At 38.6% G+C, this 12,745-nt stretch overlaps 1 protein-coding gene across 6 annotated transcripts in view; it reads right to left on the bottom strand.

Moving 5' to 3' along the window:
* Positions 1–10,784, bottom strand: part of LOC126457794 (uncharacterized) — a 102,838-nt gene extending 92,054 nt beyond the window's left edge. The window contains exon 1 of one of the 6 annotated variants that reach the window (XM_050094387.1): positions 10,742–10,784. In XM_050094387.1, the coding sequence (XP_049950344.1) occupies positions 10,742–10,769 (28 nt within the window). In that variant the 5' untranslated portion in view covers positions 10,770–10,784. Of the gene's footprint in view, positions 1–10,139; positions 10,212–10,237; positions 10,434–10,741 lie in introns of those variants that run through there. The other 5 variants (XM_050094386.1, XM_050094388.1, XM_050094385.1 and 2 more) reach the window with 5 other exon arrangements.
* Positions 10,785–12,745: the final 1,961 nt, after the last annotated feature.

Below are 12,745 nucleotides of genomic sequence, written 5' to 3'. Positions count from 1 at the left end.
AAGACTGATGTTCAATATGTCCTTCAGTGTTGCTATAGCAGGTGTGGCAGTACTTAGAAAAGCACTCAACATCAACAACTTTTCCATTCTCCAGAGAAGTAGCACTTACAACACCATTCAAGGAACGATGTCCTCAACATTGCCATGTCCCATCAAGTACAACAGCAATATCTCTGGTTCCACTCATATTTACAGTTTCCCTTACTGCACGTTTCATAGATGCTTTAGACACAACCATCAAGGCACCTAAAAGTATTTTCATGTACTTGCTGAACCTACTGGGAGGAGGAGGAAGGTCCATCAAGCTACAAAACGTTTGAGCAGCCTTTTTTTCCTTTTCCTATTGCATGCGTTGCATACACTAACTTCAAATTCACATTATATGAATTATGCACAATGTTCGAAGTCATTTCTGAGGTAGGTTTATTGCAGGATCTACACAGAACAACTAATTTTGATGCTAAACCCTTCCTTCTACTATGTTGTTCAGTTGTTTCCAAACAGCCTACATCGTCACATTGCTTACATTTTGCCACTTCCTTTATCAAATAAGATAAGATGCCCACACCAACAACAACAAATCCACTACAAACAGTGTCATTGTTAACACAAAAATTTGAATCACCAGGAGGTGTGCCATGTGGGAGTTTCTTCCCTGAAGAATTGATACATAGGTTACTTTCAACAGTGTGGCTTGCTTTGCTTGTGAACAGGAATTCCCTTTTATTGAGTTTCTTGATGTGTGGCATAGTTTGTATTTATTGCACACTAAAGGATAAGCACTTCCACAAATATATGTAGCACTTGGGCAACAAACATTCAGTAACACATGAACAAACTGCGCCAGCCGCGGTGGTCTAGCAGTTCTAGGCGCTCAGTCCAGAACCGCGCGACTGCTACGGTCGCAGGTTCGAATCCTGCCTCGGGCATGGATGTGTGTGATGTCCTTAGGTTAGTTAGGTTTAAGTAGTTCTAAGTTCTAGGAGATTGATGACCACAGATGTTAAGTCCCATAGTGCTCAGAGCCATTTGAACAATTTGAACAAACTGCTTCAGCGAAACAAAAGTAAATACAAGCTAAGATAATCATTTACGGACGCTAGAAACCTGCACTGTTACCAACATATACAATGTATCATACGTATAATCAATGGAAACAGAAAGTTCACAGTTCTTTTCAAAATAATACTGATTTCTGTAACAGAAATAAAGGGGCATGGTGGCGTACATGACCGCAACTTTAAAATTTGGTATATATAGGTCATTTTTCATTTGAAACCCTATTCGCGGCCAGCATGAGACTTGTGGTGGTTAGGTGGAAACACATGCTGAAATCAGTCACTCTGATGGTAGGATTTGTGGGTGGCCACTGAAATCAAACATTCCAATGGTTTTGGGACTCATCACAATCAATCTCTTAGGGAACAGAAATTACGTTACCACACAAGTAGCTTTTTTGCCAGAAATGTCAATGTGTAGCCATATTATGTGTATTGTACAATCACATTAGGAACACTCAAGTAATGTTTGAACATCAATAGCAACAAGTGGTCGTTTGCTAAAACAGGCACAATTGTTTATTGTCAATTACCGCAGCATCTACCACAAATGGGAAACAATGGCTTGAGTAAACTGACAGTGTGCAGTGAGTTAACACTGACTATAAAGAGAAAAACAAACAGTATGAACTTCAGCATAAAGAGGGAACATAATTCTGTCACATTAAGCATAGATGATAAATTTACAGATTGTGTAACAAACACAAAGTTTTTAGAGATGAACACTGACTGTCAATTAACATTAAACAAACACACAAAAATGCTGGCAAAAGAATGTCATCAGCATCTTTTATTCTTAGGATTCTATCATTAGTTTGTCACAGTCTTGTCATTTTCCTGAGTCCAATCTCTCATTCATCATGGGGGTGGGGTCCGGGGATGCTGACTCTGTTTTCCAGGGGACTGAGAGGAGGACACGAAGAGATATATGGGGAATAATGGATGTATACAGGCTGTTTCCCAAATATCATGGAGTTAGTGCAAGGGGCATAGCAGCATGTTCATGATTCTGGAGTCACCAGCAAGTTTCCTTGATGGGTGCAGCAATGAAGAGCAAAACTGTATTTTATATCAAACAACAGTGTACAATAGGGAGCAACAGAGTGAGGCAGTGCAGTTGTTAAGACACTGACCTCGTATAGAGTTTGCTCCATCTGGCCATCTTGATTTAGATTTTCCTCATCATTTCAGGCAAATATCAGGAAGGTTCCTTTATCAAGACCACAACTGACCACTTCTCCTATCACTATAAAAACACACTTATATATTTTGTGTTTATATATTTTTTTGAATCATTTATTTTCATTGCATTGTGATGACAAATCTATCATTGTAAGACGATCCCTGGCCAAAGAAATTAATAAATAAAAGAATAGAGGGCATACACAAAAATTTCCCAATGTAGTTAATAGTAAAATATGAGCTGATCATAATTTAGTTACTTGCATAATCATATGCATAAGTCAAGACCCCAAAGAGACAAAAATGTGTATAAAGAACAAATAAACTAATAGAATTAAGAGTTATTTAGTAGAGCAAGTCAACTTTTGAACAGTTTTCAAATTATTTTAAGTGTAAAACACTTTCTCTTTCAGCCAGTTTTATGTCTTATTTTTATAAATATTAATATGTATTCATAACTGCCTTGTTTTGAGTGTAAGTATGTCTATATTACCATAATGTCTTAAGAGTATTATGATTAAGAAGACAAAGTCCAACATTGTAACTATTAATGTTTCCCTTTATGCACAAAAGGCAACTGTATGTAAAAAGAGATGGGACTATCATTATCTGTAGTTCTTTGAAATAGCCACAATTTTAGGGAAAGGATTGACTGCTACTCACTGTAAAGATGACCCGTCGGACAGGCACTACAAAAAGACTATTAACACTTTATAGCTTTTGGCCCAAGCCTTCTTCAGAAAAGAAATCACACACACATTCACACAAGCAAGCACACCTCATACATGCACGACTGCTACCACCGAGAGCTCTGACCGGAATGCGAATGTCACTTGAAGAGCAATCTGCAGTGGGAGGGAGGGAGGTAATAGCAGGATACAAGGGTGGGGGGCAGAGAAGAGAGCTGTCTGGCAGGGCATGCAGGGATTAGATCATGGCCTGACGAGACTGCCAGGTGCAGCATAGGGAGGTGCGGTGTGGGGAAAAAAGCAGGGAGTGAAAAGGAAAAGAGCAGGGAAGGGAAAAGGCTGGGCCACACACAAGGGTGGGAGACATGAAAAAGAAGGTTGTGACAGGACAGAGGTGGCAGAAACTGTTGGGTGGAGGGTGTGGGTATAGTAAGTTACCATAGGTTGAGCCAGGGATCCTTATAACACATTTTCTGCTCTCAGAATTATTCCAGCCTAAACCTACAGTAACCTACCATCCCCCTACCCTACACCCAACAGTTTCCACCCCTATGTCCTATTACCTCCTCCCTTTTCACCACTCCAATTCTAATTGTGTGGCTCCCATCCTTTCCCCTTCCCTGTTCTTTTCCTTTTCCACTCCCTGCTTTTTTGCCAGACAGTGCTCTTATCTCCCCCCCCCCCCCCCCCCCATACCCTGCTATTCCTCCCCCTTCCCTGTCCCACTCCAGATTTCTATCCAAATGACAATCACATTCTAGTCAGAGCTGGCAGTGGCAGCGGTCATGTGTGTATGAGGTGTGTTTGCTTCGTGAATGTTTGTGTGTTTTCTTTGCTGAAGAAGGCTTTGGCCAAAAGCTATAATGCATAACAGCCTTTTCATGTGCCTGTCTGCAACTCAACAGGTCATCTGTAAGATGAGTAGTAATCTATCCTTTTCCTAATATTGTTAATATTCCAATCTGGAATTTCAATTGTTTACCTCTTTAAAATAAGGCCTGGCCCCTACATGATATATTGTTTTTGGTATATGCAGATATCCTCCTGATGGCTTTCTTCTGCCAAAAAATTTTTTTCGTGGCTTCTGGAGAATTAGCCCACAGTAGAATGCCATATCTTAGACGGCAATGAAAGAAGGCTTTATAGGAGTTACTCAGCTGTGTTTCTGGAACAGATGTGTGTAACTTTTTCAGCACACAGGTAACTTGTGAAAGCTTCTGAGATATGTAGTCTATCTGACTCTCCTAAGTGAATTTGGAAACTGAGAAAAAAGTGTATGGTGCACAGCATAATCAGTCTGGTAAACTTTTCTGTCCAGTCAGAAAGAATCATTTAGTATATTACCAAAGACCAGGCACAAATCACATCAGAATACAATCAGCTTGATACTTTTCCTGAAGTCATATCAATGCGTTAGGAAATATTTCTTTTCTGCAAGTCAGAGGAACACTACCAAGCTCTTGCTTCGGTAAATTATATAGTTGTATACGATTGTACTGAATGTGATCACAACGAACTTAATTACCTCTCTTCTCTATTCTTCTCGCTGTCAGTGAATTAAACTGACAGTGATTGGAAAATAAAACACAAAACAGGAAAATGTTGAAGTGAAGAACCAAGGAAATGTTAACTGATAACAGTGTATAGAGAGGTAGTTGACGACTGAATGATGTCTATCAAAGCACAACAAAAAGAAGAAATGGTAAAACTATTTGGTACAGCATTCAAGAAAAGGTAGCTGAAAATGGTAAAAATGGTAAGTATTTAACTTTAACTGGTGAATTAGGAGGTAAGATTATACCTCACCTGAGAAGAGTTGGCACTACCATTTTAATTGGTATAGCTTTCAGAAAGCAGAACTGGTTCTAGGATATGCTTCAAAAGTTACAGAAAATACTCTGACCACAAACCATGGGAAGGAAAGATATGTACATAAAAGACTCAAACAACAAAGAAAAATATTAGTTGAGCTACTTTACAATTTATCAGTGATAGCATGGCTACACAACAAGAAGCAGGAAAATGCTTCCAACGGTCTCTCTATCTGTTACTCTACATAGTAAGTACTTCTCATGTTTGCAGTCATATTTACTTAGTTTGATGTTTCAACATTCATTTGCACAATAAATTGTGAAGCTGTGGAACAAGTCATTTTATATTTACATAACAAATTATATTGTAAATCCACCTAAATGCTTATAATTGACAATGTTTTTTTTTCTTTTTTTAATAAAAAAGGAGACATACAGATATAAATTAAAAAGGAGATATATAGCCATGCCCACCATGTGTCACACATTACAATAATAGAGTTCTTCTGCAGAATGGAAGGAGTTGTCAAGGAGAAACTTTTTCAGTTTATTTTCCATTTTTACTTTGCTGTCTATCAGACATTTTATATCACTGGCCAACTGATCAAAAATTTTGGTTGAAGCACTGTGCACACCTTCCTGTGCTACAGACAATTTTAATGTGGTGCAAACACATATCTTTTTTTCTTCTGGTATTGTAATCATGTACATCATTGTTCATTTTGAACTGCAGTGAATTATTTACAACAAACTTCATGAGGGAATAAATTTACCAAGAAGTAGTAGTCAAAATACCTCTCCAAACAACCTGGAGTTTCCATTGTTTAGCTTCTTAAACAGACATCTACAAGATGATTGTGGGTGAACACCATACATTATTCTTACAGCACATTTTTGAGCAATGAAGACTTCTTTTCTTAAAGATGAATTACTTCAGAACATTATTCCATATGACATTACTGAATGAAAATATGCAAAATATGTCAAATTACTGATTTGTCTATCCCTAAGATATGTAATAATTCTAACAAAGGTGCAGTTTTGGCTGAACTAAGTTGTTTTAAGAGTTCCAAAATATTTTTTTCCAGTTTAAATTCTCATTAATACAGTCACCTACAAATTTTGATGTTTCAATCCCGTTTATTATTTCCTCACCACGTTACACTTCACATTGGTGTAATACCTCTACATGCGCAGAATAAAACTGAGAGTGAGACCATCCACAGGAAACCAATCAACACCAAGAACACAGTTTAGTATTTCTACTGTTGCTGTATGTATGCCTGGATTGATTACAATAATAGTGTCATCCGCCAAAGAACTACTTTTGCTCACTGTATATTGGATGGCAGACCATTTACATATAAGTGGAACAGTGGCAGACATAAGACAGCCTCGGGAACTCCGCATGTTTTTTTTTTTTTTTTTTTTTTTTAAAAAAAAAAAAAAAAGAAGAACCTCCTCTGATTACATTGGTAGAATCACTATGTACAACTTCCTGCATTCCTTTATTTAGGTGTGACATATGTGATTGGTCGGCAATACCATCAATTATATATAACCTCAGGTTATCTAGCAGCATATTGTGATTCACACAGTCAAATGCCTCAACTAGGTCCAGAAAATACCAGCTGATGCTATTTTATTATTTAATGCTTACAAAATTTGGTTAGTGGACATATAAATGGCATTCTCAGTACAGTAGTGAATCTTCTGAAATCCAAACTGTGATTTACTGAGGATACCATTGCTGCTCAGATGAGATACTATTCTAGAATACATCACCTTCTCAAAATTTCTGGAAAATGATGCCAGTAGAGAAGCAGGTCAGTATTGACCACTTTCCTATCATGTTTCTTAAAGAAGGATTTAACAACAGCATATTTCTGCCTATGTGGAACAATGCCTTGAGTTAGTGGTGCCTTACATATTCCAGATAAGATAGGGCTTATTATATAGGAACAAATCTTTAGTACTCTGTTGGAAACACCATCAAATCTAGATGAGGTTTTATTTACACGACAATATGAATTTTCTTAATTTCAGAGGGAGAAGCTGGTGATACATTCATATGACTGAATTTTATGAGAATTGCTTTTTCAACATACAACTGTCATCTTTCTCTTGATATGTTTGTCCCTTTATTTTCTACTATATTCAAGGAAAGATTATTGAATATATTTGCTGTGACACATCATTTATTGTCCTTCCATTCAGTTTGGTGGTGATGTTATCCTATTCTGTGGCTGGTTGTCCTATTTCTCATTAGACAACATTCCATATAGTCTTGAGTCTGCTGTTGGAATTATAGATTTCTGTCATTATGCTCATGTTCCTTGAATTTTAATAACTTTTCTTGGTAATTTGGAGTACTATTTATAGTGTGCAACAACTGCAGGATCTGTACGAGCCAACAGATACGTTTTTCTTTCACAACATATTTTGACTCCTCTAGTGATACATGATTTTTTACATGGCTATTTAATGTCCTTTGTGATTAGGTTATGCAGAAACCTGTTTTCAAATAATGGTGTGAATTTATCATGGAATAGATTAGATTTTTTGTAATCATTTGGTTCACTATAAATTTCATCCCAACTAATATCTTGTAAACTATTCTTACAACCATTTGTGCTAGGGTCATTAATTATTCTGACTGACTTCCACTGAGGAGTATGTACACTGTAAGGTGCTATATCATCTATCCTAATTAAATTTATATCATGATTAGAGAGAACATTTGTTACTGGGTGAACAGTTATTTTCTTACTTTAACCTTCACCATAGGAAAACTTATCAATTAGGCTCCTAGTGTCTTTATCCACCTGTGTTAAGTTTATTATTGAGATTAAATTGTAGTTTCCAAGGTGTCCACATAATTTTCTCTACAATAATCCTTTAAAAAATCTACACTGTAGTCACAACAGAATATTAACTGCTTGCTGCTGTCTGACAGCTAGCACATTAAGGACTCCAAATTCCTCATAAATAGTACAAAACTTCCCACGGGGGATCTATATACAGTTACAATTAAAAGTGAATTATTGTCCACTATTAATTCACAAGCATACACTTCTATGTGCTGATTACTACAAAATCTACTTTTCTCGATGATTTTGACCTCATGTTTTGTCTTAATATATATAACTCCTCCTTGTCCCATAATAGTTCAAAGGAGTAGAATGTTAAAGTGCACCAGTAATCTTTTACATGTAACTTATCTAACCTTGTGGTCATCTAGTGCTCAAATAAGCACAGTATGTCTACCTTTTCAGAGCTCACTAAATTCACCGAACAGACAACAAGCTCCTCTATCTTATTACTCATTCCTCTAATATTCTGATGAAATAATCTAAAGTTACTTTCATGTGCATTCTTAAGTATTTTGGGGGGCTCTTCTGTTATTTTGACTTCTTTCAAAACAGGATGGTTAAATTCTGATTCTAAACTAAAAATTAGATACATCTCTGACACTAGTAACCACAGGGATCTTGCTATGTGTGATGGTGGCACCCCCATATATTATCTGCAGTACAACCCCACCACCCAATTGCAGAAACAGGCACTGCACCCATATGAGGTTACATTTCAATCAGCAACAGCTTGCTCATTTTAGTGTTCACACAGCTCACAACTGTGTTAATCCAAGGTTTGTCATGGTGCTGCAGGACTTCCTCAAAACTCCACTTATGTGTGTAGTTGCTACTCCTGTTTCATCCAGGTCACCCCTAATGCTGTTCCTCATTCTAGCTACTACAATAACCTGATCCTCCTTGTCAAAATCTTTGCACAAATTCTCTATGCCTTCTGTCATCTGGCTAAGGCTTGCACCTGGCTTCACAATACTTGCAACCTGGTACCATGTTTCTAATTTGTCTTGTACTGTTTGGTCATGGCCACTACCTAGCAGTAATAATCTTTTCCTCCTACTCTTTTTTGGTATCAAACTACACATAGATTCTCTGCTATAGTCTATTGTGATGTACATATGGATGAGGCACTTCACCTCCTATTTCAGGTAAAAAGTCAAACTTACTCAATAATAAAAGCTCAAATATAGATGAAGAAGTTGAAGAGATGTTCCCCCTTTTGCCCACTGCTTGTTACCTTTACTCAGTTTCCATAAATCTTTTTTCCCTTCCACCTATATAGTTCGAATTTCTCATGTTCTAATTCAGCATGAAAGACATGCCTTCTGTTCAGTTAGTATATTAACAAAAGGGAAATTTAGGCTTAGAATGGAAATTTTGGGGGAGCATTGTACAGTATAAGAGAAGTATTATATCCATCATCATAAATGATGAATTTCCCAGCTCCACCAACATGTGTAGATGCTAGTAACTGAAAACAGCACATACACAGTACCTCTGAGCCCAGCACCATTCCCATTTTTTTTTAATTGGAAATTTCACTTTGTGATTGCTGTTAGTACTTGTAATTTATTTGTCCAATAATAACTGTATGATACAGGATCTGTCACCTTAATACAAGTAAATGTATATAAATACACACATGTATTTAGAGAGAAAAAGTTCATTTATGACGGAGATTTTATGGGATGATTCAGCGGCATTTTACAGCTGTTCATAAATTATATTACAATTTTTGTTCTGCTGCACAACACACGGTTTACAGTGAATATCACTGTCTGTTTATCCAATATAAACGCACACATTTTTATCACTGAGAATTTGAAATGTCACAGGCAGAAAGGTTCTGTGATGTGCCTAACGAACTATAATGAAAAAATGCCTATTGATAACTTTGCAAATGAGGCTTTTGTGACGTAATTCAAGACAATAATTCGTTTAATTTATTTTAACGAAATATAATGTACACAGAACCTGGCAATGAATAAGTACTTTATTTTGTGGTTTACTAGCAACTTTGAATGCCTATGGTAATTCACGTGTCTTTTCTTGGTGGCGCAGGAGCGCCAGGTTGCATCTGTTTGCGTGCAGGCTCACGTCTTCATTGCAAGTACCCTAAAAGATCCCTTGTCTTTAAAATATAGTAAAAACCATGGGCATTTTCACTGAACGTGTGAACATGAGAGTGTAACACTGATGTTTCAGCTTCGCTGCAATGCATGAAATTGAGATTTAGACCAACCTACCAAAATATAAGTTAATAGATAAAAATAATTTCTACTACATTTCTTTTGATAGTTAATGTCCTGGGCGGAGAATCTGAATCACAATAACGACTGATTCATAGGTAAGAATGCGGACATTGAGCTGGGTCTTCGGAAGAATGCCTGATGGCTTTATTTCCCACATAACCTCGAAATGAGGTTTTCTTTACTGATGCGGCCTAAATGGATTGACAAATGAATAAAAAAAGTTTGTAGCTATGTACTTGTTTCAAAACATATTCCATTTACATACAGTATTCTACACCTTCAAAAACATAGCCAGCTACGCCTCACTGCAAACTATAACGAAGGTCATTCAGCGTAAAGTGACCGGTAACGTATAAACCATGTAGCTGTACTCACGTTCGATTAAATATATTATTTCTATGTAACACACGGAGCTGGCATCGGGGTATTAGCACATACGCTTTGTGACTTATCTTTCTTCCGATGTATATATCTTGCAGTGCACTAATGAACGATAAAATCATTTGATGCTATACTGAAAATGGAGAATGTAATCGTTACGCAATAAAAAAGGAGGTGAATTTGCTAGTCGCAAGTGATAATGATAAAGCACGACCCTGACAAACAGAGCGTACGGGACAAATACATTAGTGTTTTCCTCTTTCCAAAAGAAATTAACTTTTATTTATTAGAATTCTTTTTTCAAGCGATTGCGGATTTTGAAAGCTGCTGTATTCGCCCCATTGGAAAAACCTTCGGCATGCATACCACCCGGCGTCTGAGATTCCAATTTTTGTATTACGAGCCATGTTTCACCGCCGCCCCAATGATTGTTCGATAGTACAAGCTACGCCACCTCCTGTGATTCGCCGTCATGGAGGTAAGAAAATTTATTCTTACCTCCATGTTCGCCTTGGAAAGAAGTCATGGACACGCAGCATAGGGAAGAAATATCTCTACATTGTGACACGCAGATATGATTCTGCTTCCGTCATGTCCAAGCTGTTTGTTACGTCCATCAACAAAACGTCTAGTCGCCAAATCAATGCGGATGTTTTATGAGGAAGGTACAACATATGACACGTAAAAGCCTGAGCCGCTTTCTGTGGTTATATTAGTGGACCATAGGCTCTTTCAGGGAAACTGATTCGTAAAACACAATAACAGCTAAAGAAAGATTAAACAAATGAACAGCATAATTCATCACGTACGTATGCTGTTTTCCATGTCGTTCTCTACTGTAACAACTGCTACAAACGAGATTAAACAATTATGCTGACTTAAAGTTTGACTGTCCTTATGTGTGCACTGTGACTACTATTGCAGGAAAACGGCTCGTAGGAAAACTGACCTGATCATATTTGTCAATTCTAGGACTGTTACAAGTAGGACCGATATTTCCCCTTATTGTCATGCCACCATACGTCACGGGTCAAAGCAGACGAGTAAGATCGGAGGTTTCTGTTGACCCTACGCTACAGATCAATGTGTAGGTCCCTAACGTCACGGGTCAAAGCCGACGCGTGAGATCGGATGTTTCTGTTGACACAAAACACACATCAAAAACAAAAAAAAAACGGAAGTTACCTCAAAAAAGTTCCAGCCCCACAAACTAGATTGGCCACCACAATCACACACAAATGCACCCTAACTAACCACTTTCGGCCTATACATTTTACCCACAGCACTTAACAACTTCGGCGATTAAACCGAATAGTTGTAAGAACTTGATAAGTTCTAACGCTGTCTCGCCCATCATCGCCCTCAACCGAACACTATTAAGGCGGTCTTTCATATCCATTCCTAAACAAAAAACCACAACCAAATACACTCAATAACAAGCTCACCCGACATACAGCAATGAGCATTAAATTAAAACAAACGAAAACCATGAACACACCACCAGAGAGCACCACAAACAAAAACAAGACTAAACTCCGCGCCGTAATGACGTCACACACCACAACACGCTTACGTCACGGGTCAAAGCAGACGAGTAAGATCGGAGGTTTCTGTTGACCCTCGGCTGGCCAGTAGCAACTGTCTCTGTGGCATCAGCGTCTACAAAGTCACCAGGAAGGCGCAGTGTTTCTCCATAAACCAGTTCTGCCGCTGACGACCCCAGGTCTGGTTTGAAAGTCGTCTGTAAGCCTAACAAGACCACTGGTAGTGCGGTTGTCCAGGTTTCTTCGTGGCACATCAGCGCGGCCTTCAAACAACGGTGCCAGCGTTCGATCATTCCGTTGCTTGCTGGGTGATAACTTGTGGTCTTATGGTGGGTGTAACCACAAAACTTGGCCAGCTGTGAGAACAGGTCTGATTCAAATTGCCGTCCGCTTGCCGACCGGAAGCTAATGTGTCTGCTGTGATATTATCCACCGGCACTGCCTCCGGCCAACGCGTAAAACGGTCGATCATTGTAAACAGATATCTTTGCCCGTTCGAAGGTGGAAGTAGTCCGACTACATCTAAATGAACGTGGGCAAAGCGGGCGGTGGTATCCGGAAAATCGCCGATCGGTGCATGTACATGGCGGTTAATCTTGCAGCGTTGGCACTGAAGACAAGATTGGACCCACTCGCGGCAGTCTTTTTGCATGCCTGGCCACATGAAACGTTGCGATACTAGGCGGAATGTCGGGCGTACCCCGGGATGGCACAATCCATGTACTATATCAAAGGCTCTGCTTGAATCGCGTCGGGGTCACCACTTGTCGGGTTCAGCTAAACTGGTGGCTGTCCGACCTTTGCTTAACGTGATTCAGAAGAATGAAGACCTTCAGTTGAGCAACAATAACTTTATTGCGAGCGCGTATCTGACGACGCCCGGCATGCATGGACAGATCGGAGCTATAAAATTTGCTTCCGGCCTATACAGGGGACCCTTAATCCTCGGAAACTTCCG

Source organism: Schistocerca serialis, chromosome 2 (assembly GCF_023864345.2).
Source record: "Schistocerca serialis cubense isolate TAMUIC-IGC-003099 chromosome 2, iqSchSeri2.2, whole genome shotgun sequence".
Classification (NCBI taxonomy): domain Eukaryota; kingdom Metazoa; phylum Arthropoda; class Insecta; order Orthoptera; family Acrididae; genus Schistocerca; species Schistocerca serialis.
The sequence above is the reverse complement of the archived record's forward strand: the minus strand, read 5'-3'. Positions and strand labels throughout refer to the sequence as shown.